The sequence below is a fragment of the Paramormyrops kingsleyae genome, chromosome 19, assembly GCF_048594095.1.
Source record: "Paramormyrops kingsleyae isolate MSU_618 chromosome 19, PKINGS_0.4, whole genome shotgun sequence".
NCBI classification, from domain to species: Eukaryota; Metazoa; Chordata; class Actinopteri; order Osteoglossiformes; family Mormyridae; genus Paramormyrops; species Paramormyrops kingsleyae.
The window spans coordinates 18,639,525-18,661,459 of record NC_132815.1 but is presented as its reverse complement, the minus strand read 5'-3'; the positions used below and the strand labels follow the sequence as shown (position 1 = coordinate 18,661,459).

The following is a 21,935-nucleotide window of genomic DNA, read 5'->3' as shown; positions in this document are numbered from 1 at the left end:
TGATACGATGGGAATTGACACGGGGTTAACGAGGAGGGCGTGGCACACACGAGGACTGGACGCGCAGGTCATAACAGTTACGGTATTGACTATATCCTGGTGTAAATGATAATGTGTGTAACCTGCATGACTAAGAGCAATTGATCCTGTCCGGACGCATTATTATTTGTCTTTAAGGAGATTTGGCCTGGTACTGAGACACGTTCTCGGTTCTCTCGGAATTCCTGCTACTTTGGTGCAGCTTCGCTGCCGTCTTTTTCTTCGCAGTTGTGTCAAGAGAACCGGACCCATTTTCGGCCTTCATGGGAATATCTTGTTGCGCCTGGTTCTGTACTTCCTCGAGCCAAAGCTTACACAAATCGGGAAGCCCCTTTATCTTGCTAACACTGAAGTCCGTGGTTAACCTAGTTCCACCCTTGGAAGCTCTTGGGCCAATGCTGAATAAATCAGGGCAAGTCTGGTGGGGCTCCCCTTCCATTGCTTGGCTGTAGTGATCTTGCACTCAGCTGGTAGTTTAATAATCAGGGACTGTTGTGACTTTCCTCATCCTCGTTAACAGTATTCTTGAAATAACCTCTGTAAAAAAAACTATTTATATATGGATAAGGTTCAAGCTATTTAAGTTGCATTAGATAACAGCACCAGCGAGGCAAGATTAAAATGAACAAATTAATGAATTAAATCTGTCTAACAAATGAGTATAGTAAAGTTATTGTTGAGGACTTCTCGTTATATTGTTGTGGGAGTTTAATACCCAGAGAAGGTGTAGCATGATAAGTATTAGCTGTACTGAAGTCTAAACAGAAAGGTAGCAGATATAAATGTACTGTAGTTTAGCTATTCTCGATGCTGTCTAGCTTCTCGTGGTTTATAGAGAAAAGGCAGACAAATCAAAGAAGAGACAGAGGATAACATGCAGTATTTTTGGGTGGAATTTTTGATCAGTTTCACAGGAAAATGGCGGGAAACTGAAAATTGTTGATAATTTTGATTCTGCCAAAAAGCGTGTAAGACGATTAGTTTGTGATGTTGTTAATAACTTAGAACAGATTCCCGATTTGCCGTTGCATGTACTTTGACCACTTTAAGTGACAGGGTGACCCTTGGGGACGCCGTGATTGAATGTAAGAGGGAATTATAGCATAAGCAGGCACTACAGTCAAACCAAGTGGCTTGTTGCTAGGATACCCTCCTATTGCGACAATGGTGAGCTCTCTCTCTGCAACGTCACGTTCGGTGCGGCTGTCAGATTCTATATTCGTCGATTTAACTTCAAAGCTAGCTGAACCACGCTTGAAATACACACTGTCGAAACATGTCTTCAGTTCTCGGTGACCAACGATAGAAAGATTTATGGCCCAAATTCCTTTTATTACAGTCGATCTGATGGTGCTGCATGTATCATAAGATGTTTATTAACCACTGGACCAATTAGAAAAAAATGAGGCAAGGAAACTTTTGCAAGTGAGGATCTTTGCAGATGTGGGGGGGGGTTACTGTTTTGGGAGGGGCTTGGCTTGTACAACATAGAATTGGAATAGGAATGGGAACCTCGGATTGGATATCGCGCTTCCTTTTTCCGCAGTCACCGGGGATCCAGGAAGGAAAAGGGAAAAAAAACGAATGTCTGGAGTGGATGGTGGAAATCGCGTTGACGGGGTGACGTCAGAAGCTACCATTAGCCCCTTTTGTTTTCGCTGCTGCTGTAGACCACTGAACGGCGGATTGGCAGATACGTGTCAGCCCGATTCTCCGCAGCCACCAGAAAACTTGCCAGGACAGAAGATTTTACGATTGTTGTTCCTCGACGGGGTGGGGGTCTGAGCGAGGGGGGATTATTTGATGTTGGTCGCAGCCTTTTTTTCGTCCGTTGTCTCTTTTGCATGGATAGAGGCTTACAGATGACGTTTGCGTGGCTGAACCATCTAATTGGTTGGGTACCTCTTGGATCCGGATTTTTTGGTGCATTGTTCAGACACGGTATTATGAACTCAATATCCCCCCCTGGGGCATGTCACCTGATTTAAAGGGTTACAGTAATGAAGCCAAGGGAACTTGTCACAGCACGCACCCTCTGCCTTCCAGGTCTCCCGGCCCTTACAGACACTGCGGTATGACAGACGAGTTACAGCTGTCTTGCTGATGAGGAAGAAAGACTTTTGATCCCATGCTTCACTTGACTATATCTTTAAAAGGCAGTTCACACGGGCAGCAGCTAGGGAGATGGACAAGTACCAAGTCTCAGGAGAGATGCTTGAATCGCACTTCAGGCTGAATTGCTTAAGTAAAAAAAAAGTCAGCCATCTTTAATCCGCGCGAAACACCCTGGAAACGGGTACGTGCTAAGCGACTGTCTGGCAGGTCACGTGACACATTGTGGTGAGAGGCGGACCCCCAGCCCCCCCTTCTGCAGCTAATCCCCCCTTTTTGGCGTCTGCATATCCACGGGGCACATGGAGGTCTGTGGCTAAGGAGCTGTCTTGTGGACCGTCGTCCCAGCAGAAACACTGAATATTTGGACGGGGATGACCGGCGACTTGTTAGTCATGGTTTCTTGGGAGCAGATGCCGCATAGGGCTGGGTACATGCGTGTAGAACACGTGTGTTTGTGTGTGGAGGGGCTTCCCACCATACCGTGGATGAGGTTGGGTGTAGGACACCGAGAACTGTGTCAGTATTCAATGTGGGGTGTGCCGCCTTTGCGTGCCGGGACAGGGAGGGTGCCCACGGTGTTGAGTAATCCTTTCTGTCAAATCACAATACAGCAAAAAGAAAATGTGCTTGGGCAGATTGTCAATGTTCTTATGTGGTTAATGTTCGCATACATCCAAGAGGTTGGTGTTATTTTGTCGTTTTTAAACTGCTCGCTAAAACATTTTTCATAAAGCAAGAGGCAGGGATCTGCTATTCACTGGTATTGCTTGTCTGTGTGTTTCTTTCTGAATCCCAAGCAGAAATATAATTGTAGGGTACAATTTCAGGCAAAGGGTGTGCTTTTGGTGTCATTGCATAGCAGTTTATGGTTAAGTTGCTGAAGATGTTATTAATTCTGTACCTTTAAATACTCGATTCACACCAAATATCTTGATAAAAATGAGACATACAGCTTGATGCTCAAATGTGGTGATCAGCTAAAATTGCTTACGAGGCACAAGCATACCAGCGTGGTGTGCACCCTCGGGTGAGCAGTAGTGTGTGCGGATTAAGCGTGCCTCGATGTTTATGTGAGTCAGTGTGCCGTTTGTGCATGTGCTGACATTTTTGTCCTCTGTCATCACCTAATTGCTTAAACGTATCATTTATTTGAATGGAAGATAACAGTCCTTGCTGGTCTAGGCATAAATAACTGCTAACTGAATGGTAACTGGAAACCTTGCAGGGTATGGAGCTCAGAGCTGGGGGGGGCATTGCAACACCAAAGAATGATGGTTAACTGAAAGGGGAGGATAACACAGTACAAATACGGAGCGTCCTGCCCAGCACCACGACGCAGGAGAACCTGAGCATTGTCTGCTGTGCCTCTATGTTACAAATGATAAGCAGACATGAGCCAATGCTGTGGACAGGCTTGTTTAACCAGCGGGAAGGTCCAACCTGGGAAAACAGTGCGGCGGAGGGGGGGTAACAGCGAGAGCAAAATGGAGGGAACCTTGGACAAGGAAGACGCATATGCCCCACTCAGATAATCCAGAGCTTTCCGCAGTAAGACGATTATAGCCGGCATTTTCCATATTAAGAAATTAAAAAGAAGAGATATAATGCAGCTCATCATGGAGTTTAGGCCAACTGTCCTGATGCAGTGGGGCTGAATCTCACCCGACGGGCTGTTTTGCAGTAGCAGGGTCCCGCGTCGGGCCCCCAAGGCACAACGTGCTTGTGTCGACTCACGCTGTTAATTACTTAAGTGCTTATCTCCTCCTCTCCACGGGAATGTTTTCCTCTGCCTGAGGTCTGGTTAGAGACAGAGGCCAGATCACACGCAAGTAAGTCATTGAATCAGTTTAAAAGGAATAACAAGCACGTGTGGAAACCTACTGCATTTTCAACCCTAAAAATAACAAAAAGAAATTCATTCGGTGATTCAGGGGTGCTCTATGATTCTCACACTGCTGGTACCTTTAAGCCTACCTATTAATGGCCTAAATCTATAATGTATAGAGTCTATGTCTTTTCTTCACATAGAATTATAAATTTTTCCATAAAGTCTGAGGCACTGCTGCCACCCCTTACAGTAAAATACGCCTGAGAAAGTTTTACTGTTCCAGCAGGTTAACCACAAACTGGCATCATTGCTGCACTGAAAATCCCCCCCGCCCCCCCATTCCTGTGACAACAGATAATCAGGAAATGGCAAAGCTACGAGCATTACCTCATTACCTCTCCGTGCTTGCCCGGATCCTGTAGGGCTCATATAAACAGCTGGTGTTAAATTAGCCCTGTAAATTTTGCCGTGTGGTAAATACTCGTAAATCGGATGTCACCCCATTGGCGCTTAATATGTGTGATTTTAGGGGTAAACCGCAACACAGCAGCAATTCTAGTTTGCTTGTATTATCATTTTCATTTACAATAAAGCCTTTCCCATAATTTACCTTTGGGTGCTGCCCAGTAGTTTCAGCTTAGCCCAGAACGTTCTAGATGTTTGCGCTGTTCACCCATAGAATGAAACCCAGGGGAAACTGACCAGCTCACCATGTGTGTTGTTTGCCTTCTGGATTCAGCTTTTATCTCTTTGGGTTGATAACCCACTGATCATGCATCAGGAAACTCAGGTCAGGGTTAAACTCAAATAAACTTACTTAAAAAGGGGAAACTTGGGGGAGGGACAGATGGGATCTATTGCCAAGCAAAACAGAAGTCCCAAATGCGCTGGTATAGATGACACACACGCACACCGCTTCGCGGACAGCGTGTGTCTTCCATGGGAAGCCGTGTTTTTGGTTCATGGGGGATTCAGCTCCGTGGGCACGGTCGCGAGAACGAGGCAGGCGCTGGGTAGAAGAGCCTCAGTGCGGGGAGCACACTGTGCTTTGGAAGTATGCGACACTCCTAACCGCCCACTCCCTTGTGCTGTACCTGTTTAGACAGCAGTTGGCTGCTAATTCAGCAGTTAAAGGTGTCCTGGGTGGTGGAACTTAACATTTCATGTTCACGGCCTGGAACCTGAGAGCCCAGGACAGGGATGCACAGCAGGGTCAATTATATTAACGTGCTGCAGCTGTTCATCTCTGATCAGAGCTTATGAGACCTACATCCTTCATTTGAAAACCATACAAAAGAGTACCTACATACTACCTTAATCAACGTCTGCTGTTCCCGCTTCCCTAATAGGATAATAATTATCTTCTATAAGCTAAACCTCCCTGTTATCGTGAAGTTATGACTTAGATCACAGAAGATCGTCAGATGTCCTGCTCCATATTTAGACCCCATTCTCCTTCTCTGGATCCTTCCATTTGATGACTTTCCAAGAGGAAATTCGGTCTGAGGGAGTGATGGAGATTAGCATGGCAGGTGCCCTCGCGTGGCTGAAGTCGTGCCTTAGCGATGCGTGGTGTGAATAAGCCAGCTGTTTCTGGTCTCTGTCATTCGTGGCTTTCTCGCTTTTGCTGCGTGCTGTGGATGAGTCTGCTTCTTAAATCCGGGATTTCCTTCATTGTCTTTGTTCTTCGCAGTGGGGGGGGTCCGAACACAGCCCTTTTTAAATACTAATCTCCCCATTGTTTTTTCAGCTTGCCCTCCTTCCTTTTAACAGTAGAACTTAATCTGGACACCATTTTATATTTCACAAAGAAGGCATTTTGTGGAGTTTTTGACCCTCTCCCCGCCTGCGGAGCTCTCACGCAAGAGATGAGGACCTTGTACCCGCCCTCGCTGTCGGACAGGCCAGGTGAAGCCCCATCGCTTTCCTGAAGAATCTGACACAAAGGGGTCAGCCTGTGAGCAGGACCGCGGCACCTCTCATCTCCCCGTTCCTGCACTAATACCGCACAGCGATTGCTGCTGTTGCATTAAGGGTTCTTGACGGCCGCTTGATATTTTGAACAGTGTAGTGCTGAGGATGCAGTATTATTGAGTAAACTGGATACATACATTGTATAGTATATGACCAACATTTGCAGTCTTGTATACAGAAACAGGCTGAGTTGTTTATCAGGTGTTGTGGTCACATAAACAGAGCCAGGCTATATATGTCGATGGGAAAGGCATCTCAGTTGGCGACGTTCTGGTTTTCTGCTAAATGCTGTAGAGAGGAACACAAGGAGCGTGGTTTAAACCCGGTGACTTCAGCATTTTTTGGTTCTTAGTCATCACAGATACAATGAGGTGGGATTTAGCATCCAGGAGTGCCAAGCTGAGGTTTGGAACGAGAAACATAGGTCATGTTATAGGCTGGGGGGGGCTTAAGAGCCGATGATACCCCCCACGACGCATAACTCTGGCCAAATGAAACAGAGATTGATGATGAACATGTTTTACCTCTGTCCCCTGCTTCACTCCGGGCCGGGCGGCCTCTTTGTGGGGGGGAGGAAGTCGTCTATTTTCATTGTGGTGGGGCCAGGGGCCTCGACTCGCTCCAGCATCAGACTTCGCTAAACCAAGAACATCCTTGACACAAAGTTCAAGCTGGGAACCTGGCGTGATGTCACATCCCGGAAGCCTACGCGTCATGTGTTGAAGAATGGTCTTTGAAAGGATCTGAGGGTTTCTCTTGTGTATCCTGTCCCAAGGTCCACTGTTAGCTAGTAAGGGTATTAATGTGATACCTAGGAAGGTGTAACATGAATGAGGACAGATATCCAATCAGCAGTACTCACATGTTACCGAGAGGTGGAGGTCACAGATGACCTTTCTGGTCAGGTCTGCGTCGATGGTGACATGGACTTTGCTGGCATGCAGAGTGTCATACATGGGCTCTGTGACACGGAAAGCAGGGTCAGAGATTTCCGTTATATGGTTTTTGGGGGGCTGAAGCTGGGTTGTAGCATGTAAAAATTTCTCCAGACATTTGTGGAGAATGCTTTCAATTTCTGAAGTCAGAGAATAACTGTTGGTTTGGATTACAAATTAACATGTAAAAACTGAAGCAGCTACAGTTCGGCGTTGCGTGTGTCTGTTGCTATGCACAGCAGGGGGCGAGGTCATGGCTGGTTGTACCAGTGGGCTAATGATTGATAGAATGTGTGACTGGAAACAGAGCGGGTGACCTTAACTTTACTTACCTTTTACTTCAGACTAACAGACAGAGCTGGTTTTAAAGTACGTAACGTGAACAGCCTCCTGACTCTTTCCTATAAACCCCTTCAAGTGCTTTATATTGGATTACGGCACCATTTCCCAACCCTCAGGGACCCACAACGGTCCACGTTTTTTTCCCTCCCAGTTCTCTGCCAGACAGACCACATTTTGGCTCAATCCCAGCTACCAAAAGGAGCAAAAAAAACGTGGACCGTCTTCGGATCCCTGGGGCCCGGATTGGGAAACACTGGGGTCCGTGCATCTGTCCGTCCTTTATATACCCGCTTGTCCTGTTCAGGGTTACGGGACCCTATTCCAGAGGCTACAGGCACAAGACAGGGAATAACAGGGTTGGGGTGCCAACCAATCGCAGGGCACACATACACACCATTCACATCAACGCTAGAAGGAACAGGGAACCCCGCAGTAGCACATGGACGGTGACTTGGACCCTGGTCCTAGAGGTTTGAGGCAACCATGCTAACCACTGGGCTACTTATCTGGCCAGTGGCAAACCTGAAACCCGTCCCAGTTAGCAGAAAGATCTCAGCGTGGGAACATCACATTAAATGCACAGTTTACTATATATGTAATTAGACAGAATGCTACATTGCCTTGGTGGCCTATAGAACCATACCCAAGCCTCAGTTATTCCTCGAAGGCTGGACTTATTGATGCTAAATTGGGCTCTATGTTGCTGTGCATTGCGTTTGTATCAGTAAACCAATGGAAAGGGTTCAAACAGCGCAGAGCAGGCCGTGTTGTGTGCTGAGAGAGCAACCATAATGATGGCTCACCGGCACTCACAAGCCATTCACACCGCCGGCTCTGCCTCGACACGACCTCAGCCGCTTCCCCGGTTGTCGGGCAAGTAAGACAAAGCTGCCGGGACACGTGAGCAGATCCCTCTTAAGCCGGCCGAGGGTTTGGTGTGCGAGAGCAGGCATGCCACTGCTGCCCGGCGGGCCCAGGGAGTTTGTCCGAGTCCCGGCGTGACCTGGAGGACGTCGGCAGCGATGCCTCTCACCAACATCTGCCTGTTTTTATTTGCCTGCCTGCCGACGTGCCAGCACCTACCCCGTCGAGAGTCCTCCTAATTGCCGTATTAGCTAATCTGCTCTCTAATGCCGGGGTTTGGTCGTATTGGCACAGACGGAACGTGCCCGAAAGTTTGCTGCGAGATGTGCCCGTGTCAGGCACGAACGCCACGCGTCCGGGAACGTTCCAGGTGCCCGCCATTGCCCTCTGCTCCTCGAGATCTCCTGGGTCTGCATTTCATTTTCGGCTCCTTTCTGGTGTGTGGTCCCCATCTTTTCTCCTTTTTCTGCTGGTGATTAAAAGGAAAAGAGAAGCTCTGCTTTCAATCATGGGCTGTCACTCAGTTTGAGGCCAACAGGATTTCATTTTTGCTGCACGAAGGGGCCAGATCACATGCTGAAAAACTGCAAGCGCACCAGAAAGGAATGCAACGGCCTGTAACTCCCATGTTTTTTCTACCTCCTCCCCTGCACCTCCTCCTCATCGAAATTGACTCTTGAGTGAAAGAGGGCAGATAAGGCTTTAAAAAGAGGAAGAGCGTTTCAGCTCTGCTGAGCTATTATATTATATTTTTTTAAATAGTCCTCAAAACGGAAGGCGTGTTCTTCTTTGTCTTCAGATTTTCCCTACGTTGTAGACTGAGTGTGAACTCATTTGTATGTTCAGGAGCACCCAAGCCTGCAAGATGCAGGCAGACTGCTCTTCTCCTCAGACAAGTTTGACTTCTAGAGATGGAGAACAGATGCAGCTATTTTTTGGTGAAGGAGTTGGTTGGTTCTTAAGATGGAGGGGCGGGGGTGCGGGGGGTGGTGTTTCCCTGTCGTCAAGATGGGGGATCAGTCGTTTGATTTGATTATCTAAGGAGGCCCCTTCGCCTTTTCATTCCGGTCTGGCACGCTGACGCTGTCCCAGGAGGCTTGACCCTAGCCCTCCATATGGCGTCTCCCAAAGCAAACCTCATCAGCACTCCGCCAGGGGCTGGTAGCATCAGCTGGGTTGGGTGGGGGGCGGAAGTGGGTCATGGCGGGGGCGCTGATGTGATCAGAGGCGACAAACCGAGAGGGTCAGACCCTGACGTACGCCTGGCCATGAAGATACAGACTGACACAGCCTTGTTTACTCGGGAAAGACGTTGCACCTTTAGCTGAAAAACAAATCCGAATTGGCACTAAAGATGCTACTGGCTAGCTAAATGTGTTAGCAGTTAGCCTAAGACCTGTGTAACTTTGAGACGGCAGTGTCTTTTTATTGTTTTTGTTTAACCCCACCTGAACTTAAGGCACCCCTGTGGGGAAATAAGCTAGCCCAACATTTCAATTATCAGGCCGCATTTACGTTCCGGGTTTCATCAGGAGTGGGGCGTTAAACTGATTGAGCGATTATCCTCATCACCGGCCTAAGCGTCCGTGTGAGCCTCGCATGTGTGCTGTTGGGGCCGGCTGTCTGTAGAGCGCTCCTGAACTTGTTTTTCAGGGAGGGGGTGCGCTGTCTAATCCTCTCTGCATTCCCACGGACTACAAAGGAACAGCACTTTAACAGTTTATTGCCAGTTCCCTGTCCATTCGGGATCTTCACCAAAGGAAATGTCTCTACTTTCCTGCACTAAACCTTGCACAGCATCTCATGTTCCGCGGATCTGTTCACTATGAGTGAAGTGGAGATGTAGCTGTTCTGAATTAACGTTGCTTACAGCCATATGTTGGTGTCCCAGCTAGAGAGGCAGATAAAACAGAGTATAGAGTTACAATGTTTTTGTTGGGGAGCAGGAAAAAGGGGTCTGTCTTAATAGATCAAACAACAAGTAAGAGTGGTGCTTTTAAGGTGCAAAAACGAGACTCTAATTTGTGGAAATACTTCTTTTATGATCGGGACAAAAAAATCCTTTGTATTCAGGTATTAAGTTGCAGGGATACTTTTGATACTTATTCTGAGACTGTGACGGGCAGAGGGAGCAGCGCCTCTCAGGACAAGGCCGTGTGGGGGCAGCGGCGCGGCCGGACGGTGCTGCACTGGTGGCGGCAGCCGGGGATTCCTCCTAATCAGCTCAGCAACCTGTTTCTGGTCAGGCAGCCAGATGTATTGAGATTAGCACGTCACAAGAAAGCCAAAGAGGATTGCCGACTCCCAGTGCAGTGCCTTCATTTGTGCTCCTAAAAAGTCAGTATTATAAGGAGTATTATAGTCTGTCACTTCTGTTACTTGTTTTGAAGGATAAGTAAGGACATTTGCTTGGCTTCAGAAAAGTCAATAAAATGTTGCTAGCATTGTTTGTAGAATAGTGACACCTGGTGGTGAGGCATTGAAAAATGTTGGGTGTAGTATGACTGTAACTGATATATGCCATTGAAGGGTGAAGCACAATGTTCCCATTGCCTAAGCACTATTACTTGGTGTTTCCAGTGGACCGAGCAATTGGTCATTGAGGTTCTACCAGCTGAGACATGCTTTTGGGGGGAGGGGCCATCATTCTGCATCACCGTCCATCTCTTCTCTATTGCTCCACTGTTCCCACTCTCCATCTCTCATCATTTCCTTTTACTCACCGTCTCACTTTTCAGTCCCGTGCGTCTCTGCGCCCTTCATTATTTTCTCCCTGGGGAACCCCGCCCCCCACCCCCGACAAGGGAGGGAACATTCTGGGGTCTTTGAGTGCCCAGCGCTCACCCGGTCACATCCGGCTGCGGGTGAATCCGCAGGGAAGCAGCAGTGTCAGTCTCACATCTATGGCACGCATGCAGCCAATAGCATCTGAGCCCAGTGCAGAAATCCAGGACGGGCGTGTTCACCCACAGCCCTTCGGAGAACATTTCCAGCGAGCCGTTAGGCGCTCACACGTCTTCCGTGACTTTCTCCGTCAGGTCATGTCCTTAGTCATGCACTGACATACCAGTCATGTTCTGTATAAGGGTGTTCCCAGTGTCCTAGCCGATTATTGTGTCATTAAAATGTCATAGGCTTAATTGAAAAGGTGTCGGGTGTGAAATACGGAGGCGTTTCTCTCCATTCCATACATCCACCAATACCTCCGCCAGACTGCGTGTGCCCTGCAGGGTCTCGGGGAGCCAGAAGACCCAGGAAGCACAGGGCAGAAGGCCGCTGTAACACACACCATCACAGACCATGGAGAGCTTAGGAGTAGCCTCCCATCTGACATGGACATAGGGAGACCTCCACACACAATGCCCGGGCGACATCTGACACAGGTGTACAACATTTCAGCATAATCAAGAATGTTAAAGTAATATACTCATTCAGCTGTATACGGTGACATAATTAGGATGCGGACTCAAATGGACAATGCAGACTGAAATTCAAACCCCTTCTCTGTAAAGAATGCTCAAAAACACCTTAAAAGTAATGCAATGTTTTACAACAGAGAATATCAGGTAAAAGTGTCGAATGTCAAATTTGTGGTTGATCTATAAAGAAAAGGAGCAATTTTAAGATTAGGGCTGAGGGCTTTGCAAAGTGCAGAACTTCCACGCTGTAGAGTGAACAATGGAGATGAAGGGTATATTATAGGAGATTAAGCACGAAGGACTGCTGGGAACAGATCCGAGGCTGTGTTCCATGGGGAAGCCTGGACTCACATGTAAAGGGCCTGAAGTCTCACCATCCAGTACCATGAGAAGATCCCAGACCCACGGCTATTACACAGAGTATCACACATGTGTAGGTGATGCTATTGCTTATGCTGATCGTTAATCCTTATGGGCGGTGATCTGGGAGCTGGTGCTTAAATAATAATGGAGGTTGACTAAGGAGAGCTGCTGTTCTACTCTTGAGTATTTATTGGGCTGATATACAGCTTTGGGTAAATATACTTGTTATATAACCAAGCAGATATAAGAATGAGGAATGTTTATGACATCACCCATTCGTTTGTTTCCCTCCCGCAGATTCATCGTCGAATTACATTCGGCAGCTCGAGACGAAGGTGCGGATTCTGGAAGACGACAACAACAAGCTCCTGTCCCAGGTAAGACCTTCAAAAGAGCTGAGGTGTTTCTTGTTGCCCCCGGCGACGTTAACTCCCCCCTGTGACCCGTGATCGATTCCTGCCCACCTTCAGTCTCCAAATGCTTACCGGTGCCACAAACGCCCAGCGGAGTGGAACCCAGATGGCTGACGGCTGCTTTTCGGAAGCTTTTTGTTAGCGCGTGTGACTGAAAACCCGCTGCTCTAGTGTGACTCACACGCTTGTTTCCGAGGAAAACTTACTTCAGCCTGAAAGTACAACAGCAGGTCACCGTCACGGAAGCCAGCCCAAGGTTACATCACAGTGTGAGTGTGACTTAAACTGCCGTCTGACAAACAGCAGGCTTTTTCGGTGAGTCTCTGGCAGAACCTCAGTGATATCTAAATGTAGGCCAGATATATGCAGATTTCTCTTCTGTCGCTGTTCGTCTGCTCTAAGGAACGTGTTTCCTGCTCAGAGGAAAAGCAGTGCTGAGCTATAATGGGTTTTTTTTTTTGTTAACGTCACTTTTCATCGCTTTTAATCGCATCACGACTAGATCTGTGTGGAGGCAGGAAGCCTGACACCAGGCCTTTATAATCCGCACAATTACGGAAGTGGTGTGTAATTAGTCCTCCAGAAACGTACAGGAAAGTTGAAGCTGTTCTGTGCTCGGAATCGTCCCGTACTTGAATCTGCCATCCAGGGAACGGGTAGTCGTGGAGTCGATGTCACAGGCTTGGAATTTAGTTTGACTGAACTTTCCAGAGTTGGGTACCATCGCTGAAGGTCGGAAGGTTCTTAGAGTCGTCCCTGAGATGCTCAGGGTGGATTTGAGGCCTGCCTGGCGTTCCGCACCTCACACTCTCACATACAGTAGTGTTTGCCCTCCATGGTGGAGAAGTCTGTCCATGCATGTCTCTGCTATCGATACAGCTACATGGCATTATTAAAAAAGAAACGCAGCTCATGGGCAGAGCGGCGCCTTGCTGTATGGGTGGTCTGTGCGCAGTCTCACGCGACGCACCCTGAAAGCGATGCCGGTGCCGCAGCCATAGACGACTCGCTAAATGAGCCGGCAAAGAATGCTTTCCTCCTCGTTACAAGACGCTGAATAAGACCCATGCGGGTTAGGCTGGCGTCGGTGAGCGCCTTGTATCGACACCGCTGTGACGTGCCAGCGGTCCTCTTATGGTCTGGCCTCTTTTTAATGACTGGTTTTGGAGACTGCAGATTCCTCAGAATCTTTTTCCAGCATTTCAGTATCCAATCCGTCCATGAATTTTCCGTAAGTGATTATCCGGTACAGCGTGATTCACGGTGTTTCTGGAGGCCATCAGGGATGGGATTTCAGTCAGTCACAGGGCACACGCTTACACATTTCGCACATTATTGGTGATATAAGGGACACCAGTTCACACAGACACGTTTATGTATTGCCGGTAGCTAACCTGAATCCCAGGAGGAAACCCACCCGAACTATGAGGAGAACTTGCAAACTCCTCACATACAGAGCTGAGGGTGGGATATGAACCCACAACCACTGTGAGGCCACAGTGCTACCCAATGAGCCATCACCCTACCAGAAACTGGGGGAAATGTGATTGGGCGTGTTTCATTCAGACAAGACCCAACCAGCTGGCATCCAGTCGGAGATGATAGTGGTGTCCCCATGGTACACAGGTCTCCTCCTTGTGAGTTTTAATGCATTATCACAGCAGACATTAGGAGGCGCTGCCTTCCTGGTGATTAGCGTCCCACTAGCCTCTAGCTAGAGAGGGCATTTGACCCATCTGCCGGCCCCTGGAGGATGGGCTCCCCCTTTGGGTCTGGTTCCTCCCAAGGTTTCTTCCTCTTAGGGAGTTTTTCCTTGCCACCGTTGCCTTTGGCTTACTCACTGGGGGGTCCTTACGTGGCAGAAATGTAAAGCGCACTGAGACAATGTAATGTGATAATGCGCTATATAAATAAAATTGCATTGCATTGCATTTCAAGTGCCTGTCTGTAATGGCAAGGTGGCATTTTGTCGGCAGGGGGGCTGTCATCCAGGGATCAGACTGGCTGTGGTTTTCTGCCTGTTTATCCACTTAAATCTCTGTGGCCCCATGGCACCCGCCTGTTACAGGCTTCCTAAGACCCTTAGACGGGACACCAGAAGGCTGTACAGCTCACCTGCTTAAGAAGGGATCCTTGATAGCCCGGGTTATTCCATAATACATTAGCTGTGTGTGAGCAGACCACTGTTCAGGGTGGTTTACACAGAGTGCCATTGCACCCATTACTTATTCATATAATTGCTGGGGCGATTTACAATTAAGTATCCAGTGGCGCATGAAAAAAAGGAGGACACTGATGTCACGGGGTGGGGGGTGAGGTCAGGTCACCTGCCCTTTCGTTCACCTGCTGCCCAGCGTTAAAGCTGTAGAGCAGCCAGACCTCATCCTGTTTCCCCAAACTCTTCATGTCACCAAAGCCCCAATGAAACCCATTTCTTTCTCGCTCGGTCTAATGTGTCATGTGGATCTGCCTTCCCCACCAGATCCAGGCTCTCGCAGAGCAGCCTTTTCTTGGTTAGGGGTTACACTCCATCCAGAAGCACTGCTGCAGAGCACAAGCCTTTTCTCCAGTCATGACGTGTGGGTTGTGCTTTTGTTGCTCTTACCAGAAAGCACATGCCCCTCTGTCCCTCAGCTGTGTCTTTCCGGCTGGGCAGTGCAGTGCTCCCAACATTCACCCCCCCTGTAGCTGCTCTCGCTTAAGCCCAGGCTTCAGGTAGAATCGCGTAACAGCAAACCATCTGCCCCCCACCACCACTGCCGCACCGCCCTGGTTAGCCAGTGATCCGCAAACCCGCCGCGCACAGCAGGGGGCGGCGAGGAGCTCCAGACGGTGAGGTCAGGCTGCACAGGGCAGCGACACGTGTCACATGACGGGGCAGGATGAATGATTTACGGCGCTCCCCGGGGGGGGCAGAACCCGCCATCAATAATGCACGGCGGATACAGTCATGTGCGTAAAGAGAAAGGAGCCGGATGAAACTTTAATGCGTCGGCTCGTCATGTGTGCTATTTTTATTTTTTAAAAATTCTACCCCCCTGTTACATCAGAGACGGAGCCGGCTGAGGGAGATGACAGCAGATGGACACGTTCCCCCTACGGCTGATTTCGGTGTCCCGTCTAATGTTGCCGACGGACAGACGCTCAGCCAGTCTGGAGGGATGAATTATTCATGGCTGTGATGTTTAGGCATTTGCCAAGCAGGCGTGAGGGGATAAGCTGAGGTATTGCCTAGTTTGCTGTCTTTCAGTTATGCAACACCCCCCCCCCCCCCCACCACCAGAGCTGATTGTAAACTTATGTTTCCTTGCACCAGCTGGAATTCCTAAAGGAGGAAGTGATTTAATCCTTGGCCTCTTTAGCAGGGCACAGCACAGAAAAAGACCCATGTTGTTCTTATGCGTCCCAGGGCAAGGTCAGATGTTTTTTTTATCGTTTGTGAACGTAGCTGGTGATTGGTCAGTTGCCAGCATCTTTGTGCTTGCTGTGGACCGATCACATGATCACATGACAGCCATCTTTGATACTTGTCTTGGGTTCAGCGGTCTCCGGGCCGCACTGATAAAAAGAGTGTACCAGCCTTGAGCCTTTCAGCGGCTCGTCAGATTGCTGACATAGAGGCCGATTCTGTCTCATCCCTGGGACTCCGCCGCCGTGTTTACAACCTGATAGGAGCTTGACCCATGTGTTCATGCGATTCGTGGGAGACGACTGCGAAGAAGAGCGGGAACACAGACAGGTGACAAAGCTGTCCGGCTGCATCATTGTATCTGGGGATGGAAAAAAAAAAGGAAATGTTTGGTTGTATCTGGAGATGGAGGCTGCGTGTGACACAGTGCAGCACACACAGGGGCACACAGGGGCACACAGGGGCACGCAGGGGCACACAGGGGCACACAGGGGCACGCAGGGGCACACAGGGGCACGCAGGGGCACGCAGGGGGACGCAGGGGCACGCAGGGGCACACATGCAAGCTGATCATGTCTCCACCTAACAAGGGTTGAGCACATAAAGAAGAACACATGTTGGCGAAGGGAGATCGGCCTGCCTCTGACTGACCGGATATCCTAATGTAAATCGACAGTACTTCTGGTGTCCTCTAACCTGCTGGCATGCAAACAGAGACTTAGAGACCGTGAAAAGGAATTCAGATATTAACGATGAGCCTCTCTCTACAAAAGGACAGGAATCACCTCAGGCTGAGATTCTCCTGTACAAAGTCTCTGTGTCTTTGGAGAGTAACTCCGCATTCAGCTCCGGTAGCGGCCGCTATAGGAGTACGGGAAAAGTGAGTTATTTCTGAGAAGGCTCTAAGTTTCATTTCTTGTAACGGGTGCGTGGGCCTTTTGTAAAGGCAGCAGGAGGGAATTCGCTCTTTAGGAGTTAAAGCCTCGCTGGTGCTTTTGAGGGAGGAACGAGTCCATTGTTAGCAGAGTTTAATGGGTCTTCACGTCGTGCCAGGGGGCCCGCGATGCAGATGGATGACAGCCCCGTCCCATTAGCCTCCATGCAAGGTGATTAGGATAAACGGGCCAGATCCATTTATAGCCGTGGCAACGTCATCTCCCAATCCGAAGCGGAATGGCCCCAAGCCACAGGTCGCCGTGACAGTCATGCTGCCGTGGCAACGTCATCCGAGCGGCCTGCCGGACAGACAGCAAAGGCGCTGTGTGTGTGTGTGTCTGTGTGTGTGTGTCTGTGTGTGTGTGCGTATGTGAGGAACCTGCTCATCCTGGATTATTGGCCCTTGGGGGACGAAAACTGTGGGGCCTGGTTAAATGAAGGGAGGAGGTAAGTTACTCTGGTGGGAAAGTTAGCAGTTTAAATGGAGGGGGGTAAGATAAGGTACGGGTAAATTGATTTGCATAATACTGACCACAGTATTAATCTTTCCTACCAGCCGAAGCCCAGTTTGTTGCTGTCTGGGTCCCTTCTTCTGATGCCAAGAAGGGCTGTCTTTTGTTTTTGTTTTCTGCTTCTTTTGTTAAATCCATCTCTTATGTTCCTTCAAAAAAGGAGAAGGACTTTTTCAAACCACAAATCCTGATTTCAAAGACCACATGAAGGGCAAACTAAGGGAATGGTCTGATGCTCTTGAGTGGATCAGGAGAATTAGATATGACCTGGAGTGGACCATCCGCAATGCCAGAATAGACCACAAAGACCAGCTGGGATCACAATGTGGTGGTGCAGATTCAAGGGGTTTAGGAAGGGCCTGCAGGCCGGTACCATCTGCAAAGGTTGGAGGTGTCAGATTACAGCTTCTGATGTCACAATACCCAGGAGATGAATAATGATTCTGCAAGGTTTGAAGCTCACGTTGTGACCCAAACACCAAAGGCACCAATGAACCAGAGAATGTGTGATGAACCTGTCTGAACAGGACTTGTGGAGGACTTTCAACAAGGTCAAAGCCTGAAAAGCTACCAGTCCTAATGGTATCCCTTTCTGTTTTCTAAAGACAGCCAGTGGAGATGGTTCCTCCTTTCATTGAATTATCTCCTTGTCGCTCCATTGTCTCACTGTGCTTGGAGGGGACTATACTTCTGCCACTGCCGAAAACTTAGAAGGTGATATGTCTGAATAACTACAGGGCAGTGTTTAAAACCTCAGTGACCATGAAGTGTATGGAGTGACTGATCATGGGTCACATCAGCAGCATTGGTCTGGACTCTAGGGACCTCCTACAGTTGGTATATCAGAAGATTAGGTCAGTCAATGACTCTTTAATGTTTCTTACCAACTTTGAACACCTAGACAAGAGGAACACCTATGCCATCAACTTGACCAATTAACACCATCGTACCAGGCAAGGTGATGAACCTGCTAGATGATGAACCTGAATGGTGATGAACCTGAATAATACCACAATAATAACTTCTGCCTAAACATCAGTAAAATTAAAAATAAACATTGTAGATTTCAAGGGACATCAGGGGAGTCACACACCAGTCACCAGTGATAACTGTCTGATGGAAATGGTCAGCAGGTTTGGACTTCATGGAATCCAGATCGTAGAGCTGCCCAGGGGCGGCAGAGAACACTGGATCAACCCTCACAAAAATCTTAGTGTTTTCACTTCTTGAGACAGCAAGTAACGAGGTAGGCCTCACTTACTCATTTGTACCTCAGTACCATGGAAAGTGTCCTCACAGTCAGTAGACAAACTGCTCTTTCTTCATCTGTCCTCTGTGTAACATAAGTCTGTTCTCCGTTCCACCTAGAGCAGCGTGGTAATAAAAAAAGACATAAGCTTACTGAAACCTTTGTTATCCACCCGCATTAGAAAAATAAACAATTCCCGGCACAATCTGCTCCCCTATGAAATAAATCCATTATAAACAAATGGCAAGAAAATGTATAATAGGGGTTTTCATTTGTGGTCCACAAGCCCCTGGGGGTCCGTAGAAATGTTTTTGGAGGTCAGTAGAGACCCGGAGAGAGAAATACTAAACCCACTCCCCAGTCTTCTGTTTTTCGGCAGTTACATTATCGTACATTGCTGGTTGGGCGTCCCTGCTTTAAGGTTCTGGTGGTTAGTATAGTGCAGGTTGTACAACAGAGGTATAGGCATGCCGTGTAAAACAAGAGGATGCAGGATTTAGTGTGACAGTGATAGCAGGGTGCTGTTGTGATGGCTGCAAGACTATCATAGCACACGGCTGTAGCAGAGTTTCAGTAATAAACCACTGTTAGCAGCTAAACATGGAGGTCTCTGAGATACCGACCACTCTGAATGACAGACAGGCAGCACACAGATGATCTGATAATATTACTGGGCATTTTACACTTTGCTGTTTGTGATGTGCCCCAGTTTGGCACCGTGTAAAGTACTGAATGAATAGGACATGGAATCTGCATACTTTTGAAAGTATTTTAATGAAAAAAACAGCTCATGTAACAATTCTGAGGTTTTATTGAAATTTTGCATCAGACATGTTGTGACACTGTCAGGCGTGCAGTTATTTTCCGGAATATTCACCCAAAGTTATTTTGAGCTCAGGAAGCCCAGTTGAGCTTTGGAGCCTTTGTGATACTTAACTCCGCCCCTCACAAACAGCAGAAAAATTGATGGATGTCTAATATGTAGCAGATGTGGAGAAATACCATACCCCCCATCCCTGCCCAAAAACTCAGAAACTGTGGGCCAAGCCTGCCCTGTGCTGGATAGCTACCACTGTGTGTGTGTGTGTGTGTGTGTGTGTGTGTGTGTGTGTGTGTGCGTGAGGAGGGGACACTGATGTATATAACATGGTTGTCCTCATATTTTCCCCTTTATTGCTCTGGCTTCCTGTTCCTTTTATGGGCCAATCAGCAGAATTCCCGGTGGGCCATCCTGGTCGTGAACTGGAGACGAGGGTCGGGAAACGCTGTGATTTTGTATTAACACTATAGCTTACTGCCCTGCGATTGGTTGGCGCCCCATGCTGGATTGTCCCCAACCTGACGGCCATAGTTTACGGGATAGGATTCGAATCCCCATGATTCTGCATAGGACAAGCAAGTATAGAACATAGATGGATGGACTGCAGCTTAGTCAGTGGTTCTCAAACTGGTATGGCATGCAGGGGTTCTGTAATGACTGGGGGGCACATATGATCCTGGTTGTTTGGGGAATGGAAATGAATACCCTGACTCCAGATGGCAGAAGCTGATGCTTCAAAATGTCACATTATTGCTGAGGTTGATGAGGGAACCTCAGGCAGAGCCGTGATTGGCTGGCTCTTGGGGACACGTTGAATCTTCACTCACCGGATTGTACTTTGGGTTCATTCACTGTATTGTGTGTGTGTGTGTGTGTGTGTGTGTGTGTGTGTGTGCGTGGCTGTGATTCATTCCGGCCTCTTGGGATGGTGCCGGCATCTCGGTGCTCCTTGTGTATGAGTTGAGAGGAGCTTTGAGAAATCAACCTGGGTGGGTGATGTCTGGCTCACTTTCTGTCTCTCTGCTTTCACTGCAGTGTAACCCTGGGGAGCTGAGGACCCTGCGGAAAGGCCTGTCTCTTTACCACTCTGAGTCCCAGCTCTCTTCATTGCCCCAACACCAGGACACCCTGCACAACGTAGGTACCACTGTTAGAAGAGACTGCATTTGGGGTACATCTACATACTAGCTATGGTTCACCAGTCCTCAGTGCTCACAAGTATGTTACTGTAGGTGGTATAATATATGTATGACTGCATAATCAATGTCCAGGGACAGATAGAGGGTGACTCACACGTTAAGAAGGGATTAAAGGTCTTATTATCTGCATGCAAGAGCATAACTGCACTTCGGCAAGGGGCTACAGGTCTTCTTCTGGTTGACCCAGTATAGCTGACCTTTAACTGTAAATTGAACCCCTACTTCAAAGCCATGCAGTGAAATATAACACTCAGTACAGTGATAATCTCAATAGCTACAAGTTAAAGACCAGATCCCACTAGACTCAATGGACTTCAGTGTCCTGGGATTACCCTGAATGTATGAGGTACTGATTCCTTTTACCTTTCGATGAAAGATCCACGCTGGTTTTGTTTTCTGTGTTTTCCCTTACTGAGGGCCTTCACTGTCAGATAAAACCAAGCTATTTTTATTTATTTTTGACTTAGCAGTACGGGTAACTGTAGATTTTATTTTTTTTTATATGTGCTGACTTTGGGAAGAAAGGCGTAAAAATATCTGAGGCTGAAAAAATGTATCCCTCTGAGCCAATTTGGATAAGATTTAAGTATAATTAGCAGCGGCGGCGGCTACATCTAGGGGGAGCTCACTCTTTCCGCTTGACATGTGACCCTCCGGCGGCTCCCTGAGGTTGACACATGCCATCACGTGCCCTTGGTTGCCTTAAAAACAGCCCTCAGCGACATGCACTTAGGACATACTCACACTTGACCCAGTTGCCTTGTACCGTGTCTGAGCACGATTGTCCCCCCTCCCCACTTCCCCGCTGGGTCTGCACTCACGTTGTGGGCCTGAGCACGCTTTTGTCATCACCGTGACACTTTTTCTGCTGAAGAAAATACAAGAAGTAGTACGCTTTCTCACAGCCCAGAGGAGTTTATGATTAATGTCCTTATTTTGTGGCTTATTTGGGGTAGTTTTGGGTGTGATGGTACACAGCTCTCATAGAGTTATGAAACGCAGCGATTTTTATTCATTAGTGATGAATGTATAAGAATATTTTATCAAATATTGTGTGTGTTGCATGTAGTTGTTCCTGGATACTCCCATTAGCCTATATTTCCAGCAAACATTGCACCTCTGCCGTAGACCAAAGTAATCTCTTGCCACCACGTTTGTTAAATGTTTGTTGTTACTCGATCTGTACGTGTCATTTTTTATAAAATTTTTATTGCAACACAGCTTTGCGACCTGAACAGCCTACCTGATCCATTTCTTGTGGGTCCGATTAATGTACATGTGCACATGCATACATCAGTCACATCGTCGACATCAGGTCTGCGTTCCCTGCTCAGGCATGGTTAGCGAACACACTGGATGCCTACTGTGCCCCAGTTCAGCTGAACCATTCCAGGGCCCACCTCTTCAAGCGGGCCCGGGCACGGTACGGAGCGATCACCCTAGCCAATCGAACTGGACCTTGGGGGTGAAACGTGCTTGGACACGGTATGAAACGCAACAGAGGCGTAATGGCCAAGT

General features: G+C 48.1%; 1 protein-coding gene across 1 annotated transcript in view; it reads left to right on the top strand.

Annotated features, from left to right (window-relative positions):
- LOC111850951 (coiled-coil domain-containing protein 85C-A) overlaps positions 1–21,935 on the top strand; it is a 45,951-nt gene that overhangs the window by 16,540 nt on the left and 7,476 nt on the right. Inside the window, exons 2-3 of the mRNA XM_023825365.2 lie at positions 12,177–12,256; positions 20,254–20,355. Coding sequence (XP_023681133.2) covers positions 12,177–12,256; positions 20,254–20,355 — 182 coding nt within the window. The remainder of the gene's footprint in view (positions 1–12,176; positions 12,257–20,253; positions 20,356–21,935) is intronic.